This window comes from Coloeus monedula (genome assembly GCF_965178545.1).
Source record: "Coloeus monedula genome assembly, chromosome: 3".
Taxonomy (NCBI): domain Eukaryota; kingdom Metazoa; phylum Chordata; class Aves; order Passeriformes; family Corvidae; genus Coloeus; species Coloeus monedula.
The window spans coordinates 95,011,943-95,038,910 of NC_138783.1; the positions used below are offsets into that span (position 1 = coordinate 95,011,943).

The 26,968-nt window shown below is 40.4% G+C and overlaps 1 protein-coding gene across 1 annotated transcript; it reads left to right on the forward strand.

The window, feature by feature from the left end:
• RAB20 (RAB20, member RAS oncogene family) lies at window positions 1-26,707 on the forward strand (the record flags this gene model as incomplete). The annotated part of the gene is made up of 2 exons (XM_082279505.1): window positions 1-172; window positions 25,915-26,707. The coding sequence occupies 2 exons, from the start codon at window positions 1-3 to the stop codon at window positions 26,433-26,435; spliced, it is 693 nt and encodes a 230-aa protein (XP_082135631.1). The 3' UTR covers window positions 26,436-26,707.
• Between the last annotated feature and the right edge of the window lie 261 nt (window positions 26,708-26,968).

Genomic DNA, 26,968 nt, shown 5'->3' on the forward strand with positions numbered 1-26,968 from the left:
ATGAAGAAGCCGGACGGGAAGGTGGTGCTGCTGGGGGACATGAACGTGGGCAAGACCTCTTTGCTGCACCGCTACATGGAGCGGCGCTTCCAGGAGACGGTCAGCACTGTCGGCGGCGCCTTCTACCTGAAGCAGTGGGGGCCGTACAACATCTCCATCTGGGACACCGCAGGTGAGCGGGATCCCCGGCACAGCGGGCGGCACGGGGGGGATGGGGTCCGGCCCGGGGCTCCCAGCGTTTCCCGGCGGAACGGGGCTCCCCGAAACCCGCGGGGTGTTTGCTGGCGGGCTGCCCCTGTCTCCGGGTCCGGTGAGAGCGGCGCTGCCCCCGGCACCCTCCGTGCCTTGGGATGCATAGGGCTTTCTTTTCCCCAGTTTTGGCTCGGCCCTAATGTACGAGCTGCTGATGGCAAGGATTGCGGTGGGGTGAGCTCGCTCGGGACAGCTTTGCCTTTCCGAGAGGCGGCGGGCAGATGGAGAGGTGACCCCCGCGGCGCCCCGGTGGGGGCGGCCGGCGCCGGGAAACCTGCCCTGGTGCTTATCGCCTTGTTTCGGCACTACGGTAAAGTCAGTCGCCTGAAACAGGGTTTGGTGGTAGGACAGAGTCTGAAAAGAGACACGGTTTTGACGGGCCCTAAGGGGCCTTACGGCTGCTCATCTCTGGTACTTTTAGAATTGCTTTGCGAAATGTGGATGTACAGGGAGGATTGCGGTGCCTGGTTGCTTTCTTTCACCCGACTAGATGGCTACTGACTACAAGTTCAGTCAGGAATTAGAAAGGTTATGGCTTCTGTTCGTCCCTTCTCGTTGTGTACTGCTGAGTTAGATATCAGCTGGTGTCAGACTCGGACTTCCAAACGCGTGCTGCTTGCCAGCCCTTCCGACGTGGCGTTCCCCTTCACCGCAGCTGTAAGAAATTGGTGCACAGAGAGCATGGGCTGCCGGCAGTCTCTGTCTGGGATAGCAGCAAGGGGCTGGCTGTCCCACTGTTGTGGCAGGCAGCATCTCCGGGATGCAGGAGTCAGCGTGGGTTGTGGTTTGGAGGCCTGGGGTGGAGGAGGTGGGAGGGCAAAGACTGGAGAAGTGGCTTGTGGTCTGAGTCATATGAATGTCTTGCTCTTGACTATTAAGTCAGGAAGCTCTGCTCTGTCATGTAAAGGACCAGAGTGTCCAGCAAAATGAAGTCAATGGACACTCTTGCTTTTAAGTTGTTCTTTGGAAATATAATCTTGTTTTATTTTTTGTTTGTTTTCATGTTTAGCTGGTTTTTTAAAAATTGGCTAGTGGCAGCATGAAGAATGGAGGTTATATGTCCTTGTGGAGCTGCAGCATCGTGCAATATTCCAGTTTCCTCTTGACGAAATTTGGGAGGGAAGTTCGTTTGCTGTGTCACTTTATGTCACAATCTAGTCCAAAATGGCTTTTCCTGTGTCAGGAATTGAGAAGGAGGAAGGGGAGAAATGAAACTGCTGAAAAGTTATACAGAAACACTTTTGGGAAGTGTGGGGAGGAGGTGTCTAAGAGCTTTTGCTTCTTTTATTTAGTTATCTGTTACTATCGTGAAAGCTCTCTACCAGTAGCTCTGTCTTAAATATACTTTCTGTGTCCTTTGCCATCGTTTTTAAAAAAAATCTACTTTAATTTTGGAATTGATGTGTTTTACTATGAGGAGTCTCTTGTGGGCAGTTGCTACTTGTTTCTAGTAAGCCAGACCCCCGTGGGTGATTAGCAGTGGGCTTATTTCAATTAAAAAAACTGTCTTGGTGAGATTGTTCCTTGGTAATTCCCATTACACCCTTCTATTTTTTTTTTTTTTTTTTTTTTTTTTAGTATACATAATAAAAAAAGTTCCTCCAAGGCTCATCTGCTGGTTTTAGAACCTCTTTTTTCTTCAGTCATTTACTCTTTTTGCAGTAGTTTATTCTGTGTTAATTGAGGAATCAGGTTCCAGTTCTGTGTGGAATCTGGAAAGCTCCAGAGGTGGAATCTCCATGTGCCAGGTGGAGCACCCAGGTGCTACCTGTCTCAGGACAATGCAAGTGTTTAGAGCTCAACAATCGCTTTCCCAGTGGCCACAATTCTCTCTGCTGCCTGGAGCAGGGCCACTGCACAGCTCTGCAGAAGTTCCTGCTGCTCAGCAGGACTTCTGGAGCAGAATTGCTGAACCTGTATCTGCAGAGCAGCAATTGAAAAGTGTTGCTCTATTGTACCAGGGGTGGCATAACGTGTCTTCCTTGTTCTTCTCTGTTGTTGGAGTTAGTACTGAGCCTGGGTGCCTCTCTCTTGTGTTTCAGAGGCGGGCAAGGGCTCTTGCACTGTCTCCCTGTTGACTGCTGCTCTTGCAGAACGATGGAAGTTGCCAAAACTGGGCTGGACTGTTGGGGCCTGTGGGCTTTCATTTATTAACAGCTCTCATTAATCTTGGGAGAAATAGAAGCTCCCAGGGCACATATGTGCTTTCTGCTGTCCTGGTGAAGAAATAAGGGACCTTGTTGACACTGTAACTCTGGCATTAAGTCACAAGGGGATTCAAAAGTTGGTGTTATTTATTTATTATTTTTATTTTGTGCGGACCTTATGCTTTTGCGGGCCTCAGTGTCTGTGGAGACCTTGGTCTGCACCTCTTATCTCTCTGTGGTCTCACTGTCTTATCTACCAGGTGGGCTTACCAAGTAAGCTTGGAATGCGTATTAAGGAGTTTAAAATTTAGCTTTTCTTGTCTGTTTATTAACCTGATGTAGCTAACTACTGAATTCTTGTGAAGCAGTTATAGGGTTATCAAATACTGATACATTGTTTTCTTTAATTACGTATGTGTAGATATCTAGAGAAATCCAGCAACAATCAGTCATCCAGGAGATTTAAAATTCTTCAGCACAGCAATGACAAAAACATGGATCAAAGTTTGCACCCATCCCACCTACCTAAATACTGAGTGCCAGCTCAGGATGTCTGTCTTAATACCTCAGTAGTACTTTAAACTATGTATGATGTAGAAATATGGAAAATTTGGCCTACAAAAATTAGGGGTTGCATGGTAGTAACTACTGTACTAGTTCAATTCATAATTAAGGTAAACTGGAATGCATATTTTTTCATTTTCTCCATGTTGTATTTAGTATGTGAATGTATGTTTATTTTTGTTGTCACTTATCAGCATTATTTTGGGGACTTATCTCCATAGAAGTCCCCTATATTTTACTTGCAGTTCAGATTGTATGGTTATTTGTGTTTCTGGTATGGGTTAGGCATTTGGCTGTAACAATGCAAGCTTCAATATACTGACACTTCATTTCTGTAATACAAAGTGATGTTTGTGCACAGTTAGACTTTAGTGATTGATGAGAATATCTGCAGTAGTGGTGGTGGATCAAGTTAAGTGTGTATGGATACTAGTACTAGACAAGTTTCATTTCTGATTTTCTGAATTATTTAAAATGCTTATCATTTTCACTAATCACTGTTGATTTTGCATTACTTCCTGCTCTGATATTTAGAAAAATCTCGTTTTCCTAGGAAGAATTAAATTTGCTTACCAAAGTGCTTAAAATGTACATTTCTGTGCTGCTATCATTCATGAAATCAGTGTGCACACCTGACCTGTTCTACCAAGTTAGACTTGAAGTGTAAATCAGTTATTCTAGGGAGGACTCTTCTTTTACCTGTACATTCACACTGCTACTTATCTTGGAAAAATCAGCTGCTTAGTCTAGTCTAAATCTTTCATGTTCTTATCCACAAGCCCTGTAAAATGTGTGCGCAGAAGTTGTCAAACTTGATTGTTTTTTTAATATAAATGCTCATGGCAAATAGTTCCACGTTTCCTGTTTTCCAATTTGATGATTATGAGAGAAGTTATTTGGAAGTTGCATTCAAGTCAAGGAAACAAATAAGCCGCAGATGGGGAATACTTGGGAGAAGTATCATATGCTTGCCATGTTTCAGAGCTCTTCTTTTCCTAGCAATCTGTTTTCGACTGTTTCTCCCTTGTCAGAGGCTTGGATAGACAGTCTTGTCTCTGACCTAGCATGGCTGCTGTTGTATTTGTGGTTGGTGCATAGAATTATTTACTACTTATATTCTGATGTGAAAAATTACATTTGTTTGTTTTCTCTTTGGATCAGTTAACTCGAAGGTGCTAAAAAAAAGAGAGCATGAACTGTACAAAAAAAACCTGTACACTTTTAGCATGTTTTAAAGAACTAGTTTGCTGGATAGAGGCCTAGTCTCGAAAGCATTTGAGTACATGCTTTGAGACCTTTGTAATAGTTTTTTTTGAAGCAGTATTTTTTCTGGAGCAAGGAAAGTAAGCAACATCATCAATGAGAAGAACTTTCTCACGTGAAAGGATTGGAGATTGGACACTCAGGATGTCAAAGCTATATATATATATATATCTGTGTGTGTATATACATGGATATATATATATATGTAATATGTGTGTGTATGTGTATATATATATCTTCTAGGCAGTGCTGACAGCAGCTGTGGAGTAAACTAAAACTTCCTGCTGGGTGCTGATGGTGTGTAGCTCAGAGCTAGCATGTAATCTTTTATGTCTGGCAGCACAAAACCTCCTGAAGTTTTGAGGGTCTTGGTCCTATTCCACCATTAAACTTGGAATAATAATGTGTGGACTGGCTACAGCTAATGATATTGTAGGTGTCTTTTGGTCTCAGGCATGTTTTGTGATGCCTTGGTATTCCAAAAGGTAAAACTTTCTTTGTATGTTAGATTTCAGTCTCTTTGAGTTGACATTTGTTCATCTGACAGATAAGTGGTCTTTTAACACCAGCAACAAGGTTTCTTAATTATTAGTGGTTATGTCCCCTGTGTTGCTGGCTTGGTATTAGAGCAACCAACCGGTAAATGAATGACCAGTATTTTAGAAAGTTCACATCAGGATCCTGTAATTCTATTTTAAGAGGCTGAGTTTTGAACTTGCCAACAGATATTCATGCAGCATTATAATGGGGAACCATAAAGGTTAACTGGGAAAGCAAACTTCCCTTCTTTTCCTTCCTCTCATTTTGAGCTATCTGTCAACACTGACTGACTTGGTTTTTTTCTTCTATGAATACTCAGATAGATATAGATATATATGTGTGTCTATATATATTTTTTTGTTGTTGTTGTCAGAACTCTTATAGTTAGGGACAAAGGAGATGAACAGCCTAGAAAAGGCTGTTCTGTGCCTTGGGTCAGCTGCAGTGTATCTGCCCGATGACTGCTTACGCCTCTTGTGACTGGTTTGCTGATGTCTGATGTTATCGGTGCTGGTGAGCACGTGTGAATGGCTCACAGCTTCTGATGTCTGACTGCTGGGGTTTCATAGGCTGCCTTGCAGGCAACTGCCCGTGCTGAGCTTTCTCAGGCAAGGTGAGAATGTTTAGCTGGGTAAGACGTGTTAGATTCCCCCTGGTAAGAAGGATTAGGTTCCTCCCTTGTTTAGTTAGGCTTTGAGGTTTTTGTGGGTTTCTGTTGTTGTTTTTTTTTTTTTTCCCCAGAATTTATCTGTGTTGATGAATACTTCCTTGTGCACACTGAGTCAAAGAATATCTTGAGCTGAAAGGGACCCATAAAGACCAAGTCCAATTCCTGGCTACTTGCAGGTTTATTAAAACTAAACCATTAAACCACATGACCAAGAGGGACCTCCTTGAACTCTGACAGGTTTGGTGCTGTGGGGAGCCTGTTCCAGTAACTCACCACCCTCTCAGTGAAGAATGTTTTCCTGATGTCCAATCTGAACATCCCCTGGTGCAGCTACACTTCATTTCTTGGTAAAGGCAGTGACTCAGCCTAGCTTTCAAGGGAAACCTGGGATGGGGTGTGGCTTGGTCCTCAGAGTGTGAGATCAGCCCAGGAAGCTGGAACCAAGCATTCCCCTGTGTGGAATATATGATGTCCAGTATGGAGTTGGCAGTAGGTAAGCAGGAAACATGATCCCCGGTCATATTGAAACAGAACAAAGAAAGGAGGATTTAGGTGACATGTTTTCCTCACAAGTGTAGACTGATGGTAGCTACTCTGCTTGATATTCTTCTGGTTTTGACGTTTGGAAGTAGAGGATTACAGCAGGGAAAAAGAAGCTGCAGATGAGATGATTGAGTTAGATTAGTTGAAGCCAAAGAGGGCTCTGATGCATGTGCCTTTCTACACCAGATGAAATCTGGCAGCAGTTGGGGTTGAGTGTTGCTGAATATGTAATGAAGTATCTTTAGTTGAGGAGGTTTCTTGTTGGAAGGACACAGGGAATATCACCTCAAAAAGTGTTGTTTTGGGCATCAGGGATCATCAGTGAGAAAAGCTGCTGAGTGTGTACCTGTGCTCAAGAGGTGAGAACTAAACAACACAGAAGTTGGAAGTTATAGGGAATAAAATGCCTTAGGTTTGTTGCTGGTGAGTCACGGCTTGGGGGCTAGTTACCAGCAAGAGTCTTAGATTTTTTTTAAAAAAATTATTTCCTTTCTGCCCTTGGGAAAATTATTTTGCAGAATATTATGTTGACTTTAATTAGTTGTTCATAATTGATGTATGTAAAACAATGATGGCTGAGGACCAGTGCTGCATACACACATAGTGTGTCTTCCCTGAGATTACTGTGTATGGTTATAGGCTGTATATTTTCATATCTTCAAAAGGAAACCGTAAGAGTGGAGGTTCGAAGGGACAGAAATTCCTGAAGAGTTCACTGTCAGTGAGCTCTGTCTAAAGCCTCTGAAGTAGATTCAGAGGAAGGAATAAAAGTTTAAGCTTTAGACCATTCCTGAAACATGGTTTTGTTGTTGTGAAACAGTGCACTGGATTACTTTTTTTTGGCAATGAACGTTTTCTGAAAAGAGCAGAATAACTTGGGAGGTGATTAAAAATATGAAGAAATAATGAACAGCCTGGGGAAAGTCCTGGAGGAAGTTATATCTTCTGTGTCCAGCAATTTAAAATACAATGATACACTGGTAAAGTCAAAGGTAACAAATTCACTGCAGCTGAAAGTGCTTTTGTATGCAAATTAAGTAAAAATATGGAAATACCTTGTCAGAGGGGATTGTGAAAAATACATATCAAAAAGAGACAGAAGACAAAAGTAACACAATTTATTCAGCTATAGCTAACTCACTTTCTTGAAGCAGAATTTTATTTCTAATGTGTAATTTTAGTACTGACTTGCAGAGGCAAGCTAATGGGGAGGTTATGGCACCTCGTGAGTACTTTGTACAGGCCAAGATAAATGTTGTGTGTGAACCTCTGTGCTACCTTTCCAGCCCCCACATTAAATCCCTGCTTTGTGTGTGGTATTTAATAATAGTGTGCAAAGTGGCTGTGCTGTTCTAGCCTAAGTGGGAAACTACCCAATAGTTCGAGTGGGACTCTCCCAGAGTAGTATCAGTGACCTGAGATGTATGCCTGGCTAAAGCTGTCCAATATCATGCCAAGGCATTGTGCTCGACAAACATGAGCAGCTTTGGCGTCGTCAAGAGGACTTGAGTTGGTACAGGTTCTTGAACTGATTGCATATGGCATTTTAAAAAGTCAGATTCTAGGCTGGAGCAATACTGAGAGTCTTCATAATGAAGAGTTTGTGCTTTTGGCATTGCATTCTTCTTCCCTGGTTACTGAAGGAAGAGGTGTATTTTGCAGATGTCTGTCAAAATTGACTCAGCAGCTGAAAGATTAGTTTAAGTACTGACTGTCTGCTTTGTGACAGTACTGAAAATGTATGAGGGAGGGAGGCATGAACAAGAAAAATGGTAAGTAAAACAATGTAAATGCAATGGCAAAGCTGCTGACAAAAATTGCAGATGTATGGAAATTTGTCTTCCTGGTGGATCGGGAGCTGGTAGGAAAGACTGGAGAAAATAAGGGTGTCCAAGAACTGGATTATTGGCTTCAGTTAAACTGGTGTCCTAGAGGGTATATGCAAAGGCGTAGGTGTTCTGGGCAAGAAAACAAGTTACTAATGCCCTGTTGCATTCTTCAGTTTGACTTTAGTATTTGTGAAATGTATACCTGAGCTGTCTAAGAAACAACAGCTCTTTCAGTTTGAGCGTGAGGGGGGAAAACCCAGGGATTGGATGGGAGATGTTTTTCCCGGTAGTTCTCTGTCTAGCTGAGTAAATAGCGTTGCACAAAACAACAGAAAGCTTCATAAGCTGTAATGTAGAGATGAACATGTGCAAGGTAACTCATGTTGACTCAGTTGTGTGTGTTGGGTTTTTTGTTTTCCTGAGATACCAGTTACATTCCATAATGAAAAACAGATGGGTATTTAAAATTAGTATGTCTAGGTGCCTGAACTTAAGCAGTCAGGGTTGTGGTGTCTTTCTGTTGACTATGCAATGAACTTTTGCTCTCATTTGGAAGGAAGTGGACAATGGATACTTAAAATACAAATGTAGGGCCGGTAGTTGTTTTACAATTACTACTTTGAGCCGTCATGTATGGTGAGTACATTTCTAGTTCCACCTCCGTACATGTACACTCTGGTGACACAAATGTCAAAACCAAGGAGACTCATAACGAGCCTCACAGTGCCTTGGCTGAGCTTCTCCTGATACTCTCTTGGCTAGTTTAAGTATCTTGATACTTATATCTAGATGAATTGTTTGCATCACTGCAATTGCTGTCTCATGTTGAAGCCACTGGCCATGTGAGCTTCCAAGTGGCAGTGTTTTACTGCCTGAACTGAAGGTACACTTAGTAATCCCTCATTCGAGTCACATTGTGCTATTGCAAAATATCCAAACAAGTAACCTTTGTCTGGGTCTCCATCTAGAAAGACACTGAGTCTGTGGTGGATACATTTGGAGCCATTAAAAGTTATGGAACAGAAAGAATAATTTTGTCTTCCAAGTCTGAATGATTTCCTTTCTTTTGGGGAAACACTGGGTACAACATCCAGGGGGTTGATCAAAAGACATCAAAGCTGTGATAAATTCCTTTTCCTGTGGTTGATTAACTGTAATTTCATATTCAGTACCTGAAGATATGCCTAGGAAATGAGATTTCAGGTTGGTGATTAAACTTCACTTATACAAGCGTGCTGCAAAGAGCAGAGGTGGTCAAAGGAAATGAGTGGGTTTTTGCTCTTAATCTGAATTCTTAATGTAAGTAGTTTGCCGTCCTACATCACAGGAGATTCAGGATAGCTTCCTTTAGGGCAACCAACTCAATAAGCATTCAAGATTTCCACACCTAGGTAGGTGTGGAAAGAAACAAATCAAGAAGAGTGCTTATTAACATGGTTTTTAAAGGGAGATAGATCATCAGATGTGTTTGTGAATTTCCTAGTATATCTTTCCATCTTTTAGGAAGCAGATGAGAATTGAAGTTGGCTTTGCATGGGCCACCAAGCAGCCGTTCATGGACAATCTGTGCTGAGAGCCTAAAGACCTGTGTGAGCACCTGATGTAGATACTTCTCCCTGTTCCCTCAGCCTTTCTTTTCAATACAATGACCTATTTTCTATATTCTGTTACATGATTTAATATTCCTAACTACTGTTTTTGTACTTCAGGAGATTTGTAAAAAATACAGAGAAAGGATGCTGTCCAGCCATCCAACCACTCTTACATACTTAGTTTAAAAATAATGGTCTTCAGTACAGTTGAAATAACAGGAAAATTTTTGATTTACATTCTGCAGCTGATGACTACCTGTGAATTTTTAGTCATGTATAATATTTAAACATGTGAGACTTTGTTGTGAAAGGCCTCAAAAATTCAGTTTCTGTTCTTCATAGTGACGTCTGTGATCTGGACATAAATCTGTTGTTGCTCTTTTCTTAATTGTTGAAAGTAGAAATAAGGATCTTGGTAATATTCTAGAGGGTTTTTTGTTTATTTTCCACCTATCATTTGCTCTCAAAAAAAAAGCAAGGATTTTGGTTCATTCAGAAAAGGGAGAAATAACCCGAATCTGTAGTGGCTTATAGTTACAAAAATATATGAAAGAAAAAGCTCTGTGTAGTTGAGTCAGCATCTTCCAAGCCTCATAAAAGGGACCATCAAATCTTGTGGTTTGCTGCAAGTGAGACTTAGGTGTTTTAAAACAAAAGAAAAAATCCACGCTGGTATAATGAGAGTGAATGTATTTTTTAATTTTTTTTCCTTCCTGATACAGGCTGTTGCTTTTTTAAAAACTAAATCTCTAATTTTGTGAAACTAAAAATCTCTCAAATTCAGCTCCAATCCCTACCAGTATGATTGCTTCTTACTTTTATGAGACTGTAGAACTGTCTTCAGGACATGAGCTTTCCCTCCTGCAGCAGATAGCTGTGTATGACATTTGTATTGTTTCCCTTATCTCCTTTCCTGTTCTAGCATTGTGTGACTTTTCAACATTGTCGTGTTCAACTTCTTTTTTCACTTCACATCTCGGAACCACAGTGGAAGTGGAATAGTTGGTGTCTATCTTCTCTTTGAGTAGCAGAACACTTTGTGACCTAGAGATACTGCCGAATTATGAAAGAAAAGGATGCAGTGCAAGCAAATCAGTAAGCAGTTCCTTTTCCATAAGTTGTTTCCCCTCTTGGCATGAGGGTTGAATGTGCAGACACTGGACAGTGGTAACATTGCTCTTTATAGCTTATTTTGTTCAGAAAATTCAGAACTGAGTTGTTTATGATTTTTAGTGGTACTTCCTTTGTACCAGGTTGGAGAACATTAGTGAGATGAGGTTGATTATGTACCATGCCTCTTGTCTGATTACAGTTCTATAATTCTCAAATTAATGCTGCTAAACTGTGGATACCATGTATGCTTTTAAGGGTGTAGGCAGAGAAGCTGGAAATAGAATTAAAAGGAAGTAGTGCTGGAAATGTAAAGACCATCTGTTTATCTTAGCATAAGCTCTGAAAACACAAGTCACACATCCTGTGATAAAATTATCTTAATAATTTGAACAAGTTTTAAATACATCCCCACAAAACCCAGGTAGCAGCACTGTGTCTGGCACAGTCTCCCACTTCTGATATTTGCTGAAGGCAGCCCACTGGATAACTAGCACTCCCTCCTGCTTTTGACAAACAGCAACTGTTTAGAAGCACCCAGTGAAGATGATTTCAGCTGAGTAGAAACTGGTGGTAGCTGGTAAGGAGTAGAAGCAGTTGTAATTTTCTTCAAGGGTAATTATTCATTGCTTGTGTTCTTAGTTGAGAACCTGCCTATAAGTCATTGAAAACATTGAAACAAATCATAATGAGTGACCCTAATTTTATGTCCCATGTTATTAGTATGAGTTTCTCTTCAAAAAAATAAAACTGTAAACTTTTTCATTCTTTTGCAAGATCCATGGCCTTTATTTCTACGCATTTAGCAAAGTTTAAATATTTTTCAAATTGCTAGCGAAGGCTGGTTTGAAGTTAAACACAGTGTTACAAATCAGGAGCTGGCATATAGTTATCCACTGCGCCTCAGTTCCATTTCACCAAAAGATGGTTTAACCTTAAATAAGAGGCACTTGCCAAGTAACTGGAGGGGCAGACCGGCTGTGGGTACCTGCTACTGATCTGATAGCCAGAGCTTCCTGAAGCATTTTGGAGAACTGTGTTATTCGTTACATGTGCAAAAACCATTCCTCACTTTTGAAACATATGACACAGAAGGTCACTTCTGACAAAACAGCCTGCCAGCTCTCAAATGTGTTCCTGTGAAACCTGGACTCTGTTTTTTGGAATGTGAACGTTGTCATTTGTAGATGCCTTTCCTTCCCTTCCTCACCTAGTAGTGATCAGTGATGAATACCAGCACTTAGCTGCTGTCTTGCACTACAGTCTTGTAAGAGCTAGGCCTCTAGAAGTATTTCCAGTTCTCTTCTTCCTGTCCTCTACTGCTATCAACCTGCAAACGTATTAGTAGGATAAAAGATCTATGGAAATAATGCTTGAGGTGCTGTCTATGTATGAGCCTAGTAATTAATTTTATCTTCAAAAGGAAGCATGGCTAGTGTACTTGGGTCCCTCTCCACACTGTAGTGCCCCAGTGCCTGTACTGAACAAAGTTGTGCTGCAGCTGTGGAAGAAGAGGATGGTCTCTGGCTGTGTGGTAGGGTTGGAAGGTGCATTCCCAGAGATATGTGACCTTCCAGACTGATTTCTGAAGGCTAAAAAACTCTTGCTTCTGGTGGCCTGATGCTGTGCTAGAAACAGTCTGGAGATCCCTGAAACTGTCTATGTACTGAGGTTCTTAAAAGCCTCTGGCTGGTGTCCTGGGATGGCCCTGAAGTGGAGCACTGAGGGGCAGGGCTGGATTCTGTTGGCCTGTCTTTGCTGCTAGTGCTTTTGAAATATTAATGGAAAGAATTATCATGAAAGTGAGTTTGATGAAATATAGGTATTGCTATAGCTAATGCTCTTGTAAATGAATCTAGAATGGTTTGGGTTGGAAAAGATCTTAAAGATCATCTAGTTCCCCTGTCATGGGCAGGGATACCACCCACTTGATCAGCTTACTCAGGGCCCCATCCAACCTCTCCTTGAACAGTTCCAGGGGTGGAATACCCACAGCCTGTCTGGGCAACAAGCTCTGAAGCTCTCCTGTGGGTCTGAAAGAAAGCTAACTTACTGTGTTATTGTGTGTGACTCCTATTGGGTGGATGTGCACAAAAGAGTTTACAGCTGCTTCTTGATGGTTTGGTTTCCTATACTTGGGAAGAAGGGAAATAACTGACAGCCAGGAGGCAGAAGTGCATATATATAATGTGTTTGGGGTTAAAGTGACAATATGGAAAAATGAATGTTTCTAAAAGAGTAGACCATTTGATTTTATGTATGGTTGGATACAAAACTTAATCCAAAGAGGGTGTGCAATGAGTAAAAATAAACTCTTTTTGTCCTCTCTAAAATGTCAATGCCCTTAGTTAAAATGTTTATTAAGTTTATGGCGTTTCCTCACTTAGAACACGGTATGGTGTATTGTACCGATTGACTTGGTATGTACATAGTTAACCCTTCTGCAAAAAATCCTATAGGGAATTTTGATTTTAAAAAAAGAGGTTGTAAAGAGCTAAGGCTATAGCAAAGTATCTAATGAGGAAGTGGAAAAATGTAACTCAGCTTAGAACAGGAATAAAGAATGAAAAAAACCAGGAAGAATTTCTTGTCTGTGAGGTAGTGGGCAGACTCTGACTTAATTCTTTGCTGAGAGCTGGCACGAATGCTGACGAGTGGTAGAATTTCAAAGTGCTTATTGAGATATGTTTAGGAGGGCAATCTCAACTAAGCCCCAAGCAGCCTCTTGCTTACTCTGCCCCACTGGGATGGGGGAGAGAACTGGAGGAGTAAAAGTGAGAAAAATCATGGGTTAAGACAAAGTTTAGTGGGTAAAGAAAAGTTGTGTGCACCAGCAAAGCAAAATAAGGAATCCATTCCTCACTTTCCATTGGTAGGCAGGTGTTCAGCCATCTCCAGGGAAGCTGGGCCCCATCATGTGTAATGTTGACTTCGGCAGACAAATGCCATCACTCTGAGCATTTCCCACTTCCTGCTCCTTTCCCCCAGCTTTATCTGCTAAGCATGACACCATATAGTGTTGGATATCCTTCTGGTCAGTTGGGCCCAGCTGTGCTGGCCGTGTCCCAATTTCTAGTGCACCCCCAGCCTCTCACAGGTTGGGTGATGTCACAGAATCAAATAGGTTGGACAAGATCTCTGAGATCAAGTCCAACCTTTGAACACCACCATGTCAATTAGACCATGGCACTCAGTGCCATCCCTGTCCAGTCTTTCCTAAAACACCTCCAGGGACAGCCCATTCCAATGTCTAATCACCCTTTCTGTGAAGAAATTATTCCTGATGTCCAACCTAAACCTCCCCTGGTGCAGCTGAAGTCTATGTCCTCTTGTCCTGTTGCCGGTTACCCAGGAGAAGAGGCCGACTGCCACCTGGCTACAACCTCCTTTTCAGGTGGTTGTAGAGGGTAATAAGGTCCCTGCTGAGCCTTCTCTTCTCCAGGCTAAACAACCCCAGCTCCCTCAGCCTCTCCTCATGGGACATGCACTGTTGACCAGCACTCCCAGGTCCCTTCCTTCTGGGCTACTTTTTAGCCACTCTGTCCCCAGCCTGGAGCTCTGTCTGGGGTTGTTGTTGCCAAGTGCAGGACCCAGCCCTTGTTCTTGTTGAACCTTGTGCCACTGGTCTCAGCCGATTGATCCAGCATGTCCAGGTCCCTCTGCAGAACCTTCCTACCCTCCAGCAGATCAACCCAACTCAGTGTTGTCTGTGAACTTGCTGGTGGTAGATTCAATCTGCTCATCTAGATCATCAAAAAAGATATTTAACAGGACTGGGCTCAACACTGATCCCTGGGGGATGCCATTACTGACCAGATTCCAGCTGGATGCAGCACCATTCACCACCACTCGCTGGGTCCAGCTGTCCAGCCAGTTCTTAACCCAGCAAAGAGTGCACTTCTCCAAGACGTGGCCCACCAGCTTTTCCAGCAGTATGCTACGGGAGGCAGTATCAAAAGCTTTGTTGAAGTCCAGGTAGGCTACATCATCTTTCAGCACATAGGGATAGCCTGGTTGTGTGTCTTCAAGATTTCTTTCTTAAGGTACATATTGGTTAAAGTATGTGTTATGTATTAATTAAAGTTAAAATATGTATTGAAGTATATGAGACACAGGAAATTCCCTAACACTGTGCAAGTGCTGCTCAGCAATAGCTAAAATATCCCTGTGTTATCTATGCAGTTTCCCAAATCAGCAACACAAATCCCAAAACACAGCCCCATACTGGGTATTGTGAAGAAAATTAACTATGGCCCAGCCAAACCAGCACACCAAGCTAACTTGCCAGTTCCTTGTTGAGCAGTATAAAACATCCAGTAAGTGTGGAGTGACCTCCTGGCCCTGCAGTGCCAGTCAAACTGTGCTGAAGTACACCTGGCCACGCATTCTTGCCTAAACAGGACTAAGGACCTGCTTCTCAGTTTGAAGAGCTAGCTTTGGGAGGGAGTGTGGGCTTTGAAGGTCTCCTTTGAGTGACTCTGAAGTTAAGGACCTGGCAACACCCTCTGCTTGGAAATTGTGTAGGGAAGTGGGGTCATCTGCAGTGCCTTTACCCCTGTAGAAAGGAATTGTAAATTTAAGGGAAAAGTATCAGTTTTCAGGTACTGGAAAGAAAAACCAGCTTCTTTTAGAACTCACCCTGTGGAAAATGAATTGGTTTTCTGTAGAACGTACTTTTCTTTGAGGATATGAATTGGTGTTACAGCAGGTGTTAAAGCTGAAAAGCTTCTCCCACAGGCCAGAAGTGAGTGTCTTGCCCAGGTCAGGTTGTTGTACGGCCCTTTGCTGTAAGTGGCCTCTTTGTTACTGCTGAGCAATATTTGACCATCAAGCTCTGCTGCTCCAGTTAAGTGTTCAGTGATATTGCTTCCTGCAGAAGTCCTCCAAAGTAAATCCAAGGGGTTCCCCCCCCCCCCTTATGATTTGCTTCCAGTCATATTTTCCTTAAGGAAAGCTGCCAAATGACCACTTCTTTCTAAGGAGCAGTTTCAGACTTTCTTTTAGACACATAGTTTCAGAAGAATTTTACGTCAATGCTTTTTACTTACTCAGATTTAAATTTCTAGTTTCATTCTTGCATTCCTGCTTTCATTTCAGTACAGGCATACAGGAGCTTCATAAATTTAACTCTCAAGCACCCTGCCACATTTTCAGTAGACATGGTGTTGATGTTAGATTTCTGGTGGAGCATTTGCTCGTAGACAGGATGGTAATGTCCCATCAATCTCTCATGCTCTCATTTCTTTTGCCAGGTATCAGTGTTTAGATAAAACGTTTCCTTTCACAGCTGTGAGATTTCAGAGAGAAATAGATAAATACTGGTGTCGTTTCTTCAGTTTGTGTTGAAGATGAACTCTTGGTACACTTGCCGGTCTGGCAGGGTTAAGGTTAGTTCTGTTCATCTTTTACAAGGCACTACCCTTCCAGACAGCTGAAAATACATAAACTGCTTGAATCTTCCAGGGTTATCTTGTTTTTCAAGAAATGAATGCAGTATATAAAGAGAACTAAATAAAATGAATGGTTTGAAGAAAGTAAATCTATTTTGCTAAATGTAAAAGTTATTCAGGATTGTAGAGACATCAGTGGGATCTTTAGCTACAAATATATTTTTTTTTTATGCCGGTCTAGCCAAAGTTTTTGTTGGCAAAAACATGCTATGTGATGTGGTTAGGAGGTTTTCTGTGTCTCTATGTAATGCTTTGTGTTGCTAGACATAATATGGTGAAGTTTAAAACTTTGGATAGAAAGCATATTTGTGTTTTTATGAAATGTGATAGCTTTGGATAGAAAGCATACTGGTGTTTCTATGGGAACTTCTATTTTGAAATTAAAATTCTTGTGAGTTTAGAAGCTCCATCTTAGTTTTATTATTAGAATGATAAGTCCTGAATTATTCTTGCCAGCAAAAAACCTAATTTTGCATTTATGTAGCAGAACAGATTCCAGGTATTCTTCAGTTCCAGAAAAGCTGAAACTAGTTAATGGGCTAAATCTTGTAGATAATAAGAATCTTCTCTGATAATATTTCTTCTCCTTTATATAGGCATTGTGCAGCTGAAGGCATTGCTGGTTATGGAAACCCTAAATATGCCTTTAGTCCAAAGGCACTCAGTTTATAAGTCTCTCTATAAAAAGACAATTGCAGCTAGAAATACATTGAGCAAATGTATAAGGCTGCAAATGAAGAGAGACTAATGTTATGGGGTGCTGGCAACAGGTTAAGCTAGAGTCATTGGGCAGCAATATATTTTGCAAGGTCTGTTGAGTTGGTAGTAGATGGCAAACCAAGCTCTTGGTACCTCGTGGTGTCCCAGAACCTATGAGCTGTTCTGAAAAGTACAAGTGTAGGAAGAGATAAAAGTAGTCAAGAATTTAAGTAACGTTATAACTTCAGTGAGACTCTTTTTACATTCTTGGTAATTAAAACAATATGGAAAGGTGGGAGAGGGGAGCTACAGGTATGGTTTTTAGTTTAGAGAAATATGCCAGAGGCAGAGTCTGAGTGAAAAAATACTCATTTCTCTGGCCTAACAAGAAGTCATAGGGGAATACTTATTAGGAGGAGTGTGGAGTTTTTCTGGGGTTTGGGGAATGTGATATTTTTTTAGTTTGGTGTTCGAGGGAGGGGAGTTTGTTTGTTTTTTGAACAGATTACTTTGTGAAGCTGAAGGTCTATCAAAGTTCAGAATCTGAAAGCTGAACTCCAATGCCTTATTGGTCGGATACGAACTTTCCTTTCTTTAGCTACTTTATAGAACACAAATTCCTCCTAAGTCACAAGACAAGGACAGAGTGAAATTCTATCATCTTTATTATGCAGGAGGTCAGATTTGAATGAGGATTACAGTTGGTCTCTGATCATGCTCTGTAAATGTTTTTTACCTTCATGACTTTTTTTTTTCTTTCCTCTTCTGTTCTCTCCCATGTAAACTTGATCTCCTTTCATTGAGTGTGTCTGATGGGTCTGTCATTGGGAACCAGAAATGCAAGCCTTCACTACCAGTTGTGGAATGAAGATGGACAAACTACTCTTCAGGGCTGGATTAAAAAAGTTTCTGGGTATATTTAAAGTAATTCATGACCAAATAATACAGGATTTGACAAGGTGGCTGAGGAGTGTTTATTATATTTGAGCTGTGGGTGAGAAGGCTTCATCTGTGGTAATAGGCTTTTTTGGATACCTCTGTGACTCAGAATGCTCTGCAGGATGTAACAGATTGATTGGCACCTCTGTAAACTGCTAGGCATCTGCTTTTAGTTTAGCTGCCTTTAGAAAATTAAGCTTTTACTTAAAAGCACGTTTCTCCACAAACTATCACACTGTTAACTGTCAAAAAAACACAGCAAATTTTTACCCATGTTTCAGTTGTTGGTTCTTTGGAGGTGTGCTCTGAATTAAGGCTACATGGCTTTTGAGGCATTTCTTCCACACATCAGAAAAAGGTGGTGACTAGCCTTTTATTTTGGAGCTTCTACCAGGACATGCCTAGATTGATAATCTTCTTGGAGACTACGAAGCAGAACTAATCTGTAGCAAAACAATCCCATTATTTTCTGATTTGCCATTCTTATTAAACAGAGGTTTGTGTGCCTTTTTGCTGGAGAAAAGCATATTGCAACAACCCATCTTCTTCAGATAATGCTCAGATGATCCTGTAGATCATTAACCACATGTTGCAGAGTTTGGCATGTGATGTGCAGCACACCACGCTGACATTCTTGCATAACTTCTCAGTGTGCTATTTGTCCTAACAATAAAAGGCCCATTTAAGTGAGCTTCTTTGGAAGGATTGTTTTATGTGAATTGTGCCAAAGTATCACTTTTGGAATGTTAATTGAATTGATGTTCTAATAAAAATTAAAGAGTCGGTTGAAACTGCTTGACCTGCTGGTATACTTCAAGTTTGACGAGGGAAAGATGTTCTTTAAAAGGTCAGGGGTGTAAAGGGGATTTTTCTCCCGACAAATCAGGGCTTTCTTGAGTGGATTGGCCTATAATCATTCTGGGGGTATATAGCAAAAAAGAAAAACAGGAAACACAGCCAAAATAGAATTATGAGCACTTTTTGCTGGTGAGAACCAGAAAGAGAAGCACATTAAAGTGGTTCCTGCTGTCATTTATTTTAGCTGGTTGAGATGAGCTGGGATCTTGTCACTGCATACAAATTTTAAGGGTGGGTGTCAAGATGATGGGGCCAGACTTTTCAGTAGTGCCCAGTGATAGGACAAGGGACAGAAGGCACAAATCAAAACACAGGGGGTGTAATCTAAGTATTAGGAAAAACCTCTTTACTTTAGTGTGACAGAGCACTGGAACAGGCTGTCCAGGGAGGTTTTGGATCCTGTATATCTGGAAATGTTTAAAAACTGCCTGGAATGATTTTGTGCAACCTGTTCCAGGCAAGCCTGCTTCAGCAGGGAGGTTGGACTAGATGATTTCCAGAGGTCCATTCCAACCCCAGCCATCCTGGGATTTGTGTAACTCTCCTTTTGAAAAGGCTCTAAACAAGCAATAAGCTTGAATCTGTGAAGAAATATAGACAGCATTACTTTAGAGAAGTTATTAATCCTTTTTAAGGGAAGACTTATCTTTCAAGAAAGTAGGTGAAGTGGGTAGAATTTTAATGCGAAGTCTTTTACATATTTCGTATTTGTTGGTTCTTGCTGAAACATGTCCTTCAAGTCTTATTTATGGCATATTAATTAGCTTTAGTTTAGTTGTTATACTTCAAGGGGAGAGGAAAGAAGTAGGCTAAAAGACATCTGCATAAAACTTTTTTTCATTAAATGTACTACTATTCTTAGGTATAAAGTATAGTGGAATTTCCATTTTTGGTAAGTAAGCATCCCATTTTTCTTTATTTCAGATGCCTTCTAGTGATTCTTTTCATTTATAAATATTCTGAATTAATTCCTTTTCCAGACAGGTTGTGTGGTTTATTTTATTTGTGTGGCAACACAATTTGTGCTTTTGGTACCCTTAGATAAAGCAGGGGAAGAGTGAGCTGCATTTCTTAATGTGCACTGGTAGGTGCTGGTGTAGAGTAGCCTTCCAGGGGGTAGTTGTCTTCTCATGGCAGAATCTTAATAGCTTGCTTAGATGCCCACAAGGATGTTGGCTTTTTTATGTAAAGGAATGAAAATAAAAGATGAGCTTTATTTTTTCTCTTGAGTATTATTTTAGAGACAGAACCCCTAGTAAAAGGCTTAGAAAATGCTTAGTAATGCTATTATTTTCATCCAGCTTTTCCTGAAACCTATTGTAGATTTTCCTGTTATTCCATGGAGAATATATTAATATCTGTTAAGTATTCCTGCATAAGTTTCCTTCCAAAGAAAAAAGATAAGGTTCATGCTCTTTTAAAAATTGTGTTTAAGAATTAGTCCTTTCTCACAGCCCTTCACTTACTTATCTCTGTGTATTTTTCCTAGATCTTTATTTCTATCATAATTTAGATTCTCTAGTAACAGAGTTTACATGTATTTTGGATGTGTTTTATTCCAGACACTATTGGATCACTGATGGTAGACTTCTAAAAAGAAAAAAAATATCTCTAACATTTTTATTTACATAGAAGGGTACAGCTTCATTTCTCAGGATAAAAGTCATACTGTGGAACCATAGCTCATAAATTTGGGATTATAGTGCCAAGGCATTTCCTGTTTTATCAAAACTTTCTCTGCTTCCAGTTAGATGACTTGTTGGATTTTCTTGGGTAACTTTATCCAGTTGTCCAGGCAAAAATCAGATCTATTAAATTGAATTTTTAATATTGGATAGAATTCTATTTTATAGTCTGCCAGTAGATTGTGTAAGATTTCTGAATGTGAATTCAATGGGGACTAGATTATTGTGACATAATGTAATGCCACTTCCCAATCAGGAAAATAATGTTACATTCCTCCTGTATAACAGTACACTGCAGTCTCGAGATCTGCCTTTTATTCAAATGTCATGGAGTTAAATGTATTAGAGAGCATCTTTTGCTTCACTGCTTACAGTTCATAAGGCTTTCTCATCTGTGGCAGTCAGCCCAGATACATCATTGGTTCCTCTGAATCTGGGACTTGCCTCCATTGGGATATTGTGATCTTTTTTTATGGGAAGAGATTTGTAGTGCTTGGAATTAATGTCCAGAGTATATTTGCTTTCCTGAATGCCAGCCTCCAGGGGAGGAGAAGCAGCTCATGCAGTACATTTCCTTTATCTATATAAAAGCAGCAGTATAAATACCTAAATGCTATTAGGCTTGGCTCTTAGCTTTGGATCTAAGCTTGTCAATAACTGCTGTGGTAAGGACTGTGTGTGTATATTGGTAGGAAGAAGGAATCAGTACGATAATTAAAGCTGACTGAAGGACAGGGCTCGGTTTGATCATGATTTCTTGTCCTGCTTAAGTGAGAAGTGAATGATTGTTCCTTGTTCGTGTGGGTTGTTTTCTGACACTGAGCTGCTGTTTTGCAGAAGGAGCTTTATAAGCCTAGAATAATTCACGTTTGTAGAGTGGGGATGTTTGCAGGGTCTTGGCAATTTCAGATTCCCTCAGAACTCCAAGTATTTGCTCATTAAGTAAAAATTGCATAGATTTAAGGGAAGAGATTATTTCTTTCACAAATTTAAGTCTTCTATTATGAGATAAAGATTTTTGACTTAACAATTCTGAATAAATTGTGTTTAGAAGTGGAGTAAGCATGTCTCAATAATGTATTACTTTGAGTCCACTTTCTTGACTGTTTTTGATGTTTTTTCTTTGGAGAGCTGTATTAAAGAATTCTCCTTTGTTCATTGTTCACTTAACCCATGTGGTTGTTATTTTCTTCTTCCATGTGTAGCTCTTTCTACTTCAAATCATGAAAGTGAAGCCCTTTGGGTATTAAGATCACTACTCTCCTATGTTTATGTTATATTCTGCTTTGGCCAAGACATACATATCTAATTTTAATAACTTAAGTAGAAGCTGCTAAAGTAGGCCACAGTTCATGCCGTGAATGTTGATTCATATCTAAGTAATGAGTATAAACAAAATAAACATCATCTTGTTTTTTAGCAGAGCTAGACATCTGTTGCCTTCTGAAACTTCAACATATGCAAGTGTCTTCTATAATGCAGCTTTGTGAATGTATAATACTGGGTGAAGGTGGAGCTTAAATGAATTTTATAGTTGCTCAACTGTAATTGATTTTGTGTTTGGTGGTTGTTTTTTTTTCTGGGGAGGGGCGGGGGGTGTTGTGGTGGAGTTTTTTGTTTGCTTGCATTTGTTGACTTAATTATTTAGTTTTTCTTTCTCTCAGAGGCTTTAATTCCATGGGGAATTTTGTCTTGAAGAAAAACCAAATGTTGGCATTTTTCTGGCAGATCAGGAAATCATGTATTCGGGCAGCTCCTGGACGAGTAGAAATTGAACTCTCCAGTGCTTTGTGACTCATGTTTCCACTTATTCCTACTTATGTCCTCTTTGTTAATCCTTTGGGATGGAGAGCTTTATTTTTATCCCCGAGTAACCAGAGGTGTAGTGCAGTTCTTAATAAAGCTCCTGACTTCAAGGGAAATATGATAAAGCCACCTACAAGAAATAAACACCAATCTTGAACAAGGTAATGAAGAACTGACTTCATCGCTGTCGAAACTTGACAGCCTGACTCATAAGTGGGCAGGAGAATTTTCCTGAAACCTTTAGGGACCTTTACTGTTTGTTCTTTGATAGTAATTACATATCTTGGTATATGTGCAGAAATAGAAATCTCAGTTACTAGAAAAATGGTTTCCCCTGATGCCCTTTAAAGGGTCACAACTTTACTGCCTTGTCTGCAAACAGAAGGAGATGTTGTTCCCTTTTCAAAAGGGATCTTTGTCTACTTTTGTGATCCTGAGGATGTTCCTGCTGAGGTAACTCAAAAGCATAAGTGTCACCCTTTAAACCTTCATCTACTGCAGCTGAATTCTCAAAGATAATTTCTTTTTGATACTGATTTCTGTGCTGTGTCATGGGTGTCATACTTTCTCTTTTCTTTCCTCTTCTAGCTGCCTCCCTAGGGCATGGTTCCTGTTGCTCTCTGTGTATACTCAAGTTCAGACTCTTATAAAGCAGAAAGAGAATCTGAAAGACAAAACCTAGCTGATTCCTTGTGTTTGTGTTAATTCCTCTCTACTATATGGATTACAGTACTGCTTAAATCACAGTGATAATCCTTGGAAGATACCTAGTTTATGGACTGAGAACTTCCTGGACAATTTTGTGATCTTGTACAGTTTTAATGCAATGATAGCATGCCTGTGTAGCCCACCTTTGTGTACTTTCCCCCACTACATATTTACCTTAGGAACTGAGTTGTGCTGCCACTCAGACTGTGCTATCAGAGTAGAAACAGTACTTTTTTCAACACTTTATCGAAGACCGTTTAAGCTCTTTAATATTCGTTGTGTTTTATCCCTTGCAGCCTGAAAGTAACAGCCTGTTTTACATTCTTGTATGTGCTCAACACTGAGAGATTTAAAACTAGTTCTTTCGATAGAAATTTTCTTGAAAGAGTGTGTGTGTGTGAAGTTGTGCCACTTCAGAAGTTGTGGTAAAAGCCTTTGAAGAGGTGGTAGGTAAGGAGCATTTAAATATGGCTTCTGCTCTCATAAACATCCACAGCAACTTCATGGACTACTTTGGATACCACTCTCAGCAGCCACGGGCAGGCAGAGAGCTCCAAGAGCGACATCGAGGTCTCCTTTTCCCTTCTTTCTCTGTTAGGTTTATTATGAACTTTAGGGTACTGAGGTCCATTTGGCTCAAAACTCTTTGATTTGTTCATGACAACCATCATAGGACTTTGAAAATGCTTGTTGGCTGTGCTGCCTCTGAGTGGCTGAAGTCTCCAACAGGAGTTTGTATACTTGATGGAAGAGCTTCTGGAAAGCTAATGGTGCTGCAGATAGGGATACAGCTGTAGGGCTGTTGAACTGCTCTAAACAAGGCAAAATATAAAGATGAAAAGAATAATGGAAATTAGTTTTTGGTTGCTCGGTTTCCAGAATTTTCCCTGATGTTGTGCCTTTGTGGTTGATTTGGTGATTCTTGCAATTCCTTTGACTGCAATTTATTTGATAGTTTTGTCACTCTTCTCTGTTAACATTATTTTTTTGAAAGGGCCAAATTGTTTAATTGTTGGATTCAGGGCTTACCATTCAATTTAACTAGTTGTGTAAAAAAATGTGTGGTTGGAGTGGGACCAGATGGGTCCAGAGGAAAAAATAACTGGCTATAAGAAGGGGATGGCTGTTCTTATGCAGTAAGTTTTTCACCCTAATACTATTTTGCCTGATGCCTTGAGGACAGATATTAGTTTAAATACTTTGTGTAGTTTTGGGTCTTTTTCCATATTTAGAGTTGTTCTAGCCCTTAAGTGTCAGAAGTGGTCTGTACAAGGAAACTGCTGCAAAAATACATCGTGCAGTTTTCTCTTGTTGATTGTGCTGTGAGGATGAGCAAGGGAGACTATCCATAATTCCTCTGACATAATTAATCCCATATGTAAGGTAAATTGTTACTGTTTCTTTCCCCCTTTCTACAATATATTAGTTGCAGCAGTAGTCAGTTGGTAGTTACCATGTAAAAGTGTCATGGTTTGTATTATGCTGTGCAAGATTAGATTAGCATACAAATTCCATAAAACAAGTAATGGTATTGTTCTAGTACTCGGTTGCTGCAGCAAATGATTCTGGGGGCTGCATTTTATGGCTTACGCATCTGAAGTGGGAGAATGGGGAGATATATATTCCATTGTGGTTTCCAGACCACAGTATAATCGGGGTTTGGGTGAAAACAAAATCTGCCATGGCACAAACTTTATTGAAAAATTTGGGACATTTAAAGACTCAATTGCAGTGCAACTGAAAGTACAACTTTAACATGATATTGGAGGAAAAAAAAGCATAAAGGGATTGACCTCCTCCCTGCCCTGTATCCCAATCTCCCTTGCCCTTACTCAACATACCTAAACAAGGGTATAGCTATTATTTTTTTTTTTTAAAACCTCCTTTTTCCTACCTACTAGATCATTAATTAAAGAATTTCTTTTGCTGAGGGAAAGCAAATCAGAGGTTATGGAAAATTGCTTCAGTGCAATTTTGTATAAACTTTGCCTAATGGTTTTCTGAATGCTGTTCATTGAACTTTTGACCTCTGCAATATCATATAACTGCTTTTACCAATTATTCACTTTGCAGGAAAGCATTAAAATTACATGCGTGTTTTTGATTGAATTCTCATTTTCTGTGTGACAAGAAAGTAACTGAAGAGCAACTATTTACTTTCTCAGCATTAGGCCTGAATTTATAGACATTTGTTTCTACCCCTTTTTTCCAATCACTCACCAGCCTGAGAGATCCCACAATTTTTCCTCATGCAAATGTTTCACGTACTCTTAAGCATCCTCACCAGCTTCCTTTTACCTCTCTTTATAGTGAGCTCTTCACCTTTCCAAATCTGTTTCTCTGGCAGTTATCAGAGTTTCACTCAGTATTAAAAGTGCAATGAGATTTGGATTTCATGTTCTAGCTTGAGGTTTTCCAGATCTGTTTTACTGATAATGGTGAACACTTTGTGTCTCTTCTGGAAACTGTGGAGTAGAGTCCTGATGTTTGTCAGAGGACTTAACTGCAGTGACTGTTCTGTTCCCAGCTGGAGGTAGATTCTGAGTTCCTTTCTCAGTGTGCATGTTTGTGTGCAGGTGTGTTTTCCCAATGGGTGTTGACCTGTGTTTTTCAGCATTAATTTCTTCTGCCTTTCCTATTCCACAGTCATTTACAAGGATTTTTTCCCGTCAAGCCAATGTTCCTGAGAACTGTGGGTGTGTAGCATCAGCCTAAATAGTTTACAAAATCCTTCAAAACCTAAGAACAAGTGGATTACTGATTTTGATCCAGATTTCTGAACTGGATGTACTTGAAAATGTGTGCTGAATTTATAGGAGTAATAAATTCTAGCAGAACCTGAAACAGTAGAACTTTTTTGTTTGTAAATGGTGAGGTAGATGGACGGACCATCTGTGGGTGCAAGCAGGGTAGTAGTTAATGTGACATAAATCAACTAGCATGCAATTTAATAAAAAAGAAGCCAGCTTTGTTTTGCTCTCTGCACATGTGAATGCTGCATGAGCTTCCTCGCTCATTTGTCTCTACAGATTCCCTTCTCTGTGACTGAGCCAGCAGTGAGCAGAGCTATTCTGTGGCACTGTTGCTCTCTTAAGGAAAAACAGAAGGAAAAACCTGAAAGTACTACAAATAACACATTTTTACCTTTGCTGCTGCATCCAGACTTGTGAAATTTGTTTAAAATTCCTTAAGCTCTTTTGCTTGGTTAGTAATGTGTTTTCCAGCACGCTAACATTTGTTGTGTTTAAACCTTTGCCAGGACGGGAGCAATTCCATGGCCTTGGGTCTATGTACTGCAGAGGAGCGGCTGCCGTGATCCTCACGTACGACGTGAACAGCCTCCAGAGCCTGACTGAGCTGGAAGAAAAATTCTTGGCACTGACAGACAGTGCAAGTGCTGACTGCATTTTTGCTATTGTTGGAAATAAAGTTGACCTCAGTGATGACTGTACTTTACCACCGGATGAAAATAGACCTGAGAAGTCTGTTGCCAGCTGTGGCTCAAAGGTGCGAAAACAAGTCCATGCAGAGGATGCGATTGCACTCTATAAAAAGATACTGAAATACAAAATGCTAGATGAGAAGGATGTTCCAGCAGCTGAGAAAATGTGTTTTGAGACCAGTGCAAAGACAGGATACAAGGTGGACTACCTCTTTGAAACTGTGTTTGACATGGTAGTCCCAATAATTGTACGGCAGAAAGCTGAGGGGCCACCGCAAACTGTAGACATCACGGACTACAAGCCAGCCAAAAGGACAAAATCAGGTTGTTGTGCCTGAACCATCTATGTGACATAAGAAAAGGGGAGGGATTTTTCACTCCAGCAAAATGAGGAGCAAGAACTGCTTTGCAGTTCACCAGAAAGGAAAAGTCAAGGAATAAATAGACTAAAATGGTGTATGCCAAAAAAAAATAGAAACAAATAAATCTTCTGACCATTAAAGGCTTCTGGGAAGCTCTGTGTATAAAAAATGGGAATATGAGTGAAATTATGGAGTAAGACTTGCCAGTTTCCATGGGCTCTGAAGACAAATGGTGTGTTATTACAATGGGTAGCGACAATCATTTGGACAGATTTGAAAGAGTCTGATTTTTAGTGACTTGCCATTTCATGTTGCATGTAAATGATCTGTTTGTGTACTCTTGAAAACTTTCATATGATTATCTTCTTTTCCCTTACGATTCTAACTTTGGAAGATTGGACACATGGTACTTTTTTATTCTTAAGGCAAAAAAGAAAATTCAGGTATATTTATATTTGTAGCTAATAAATCAATTCAATCTTTTTATGTCAGACATGACAATGTATGAT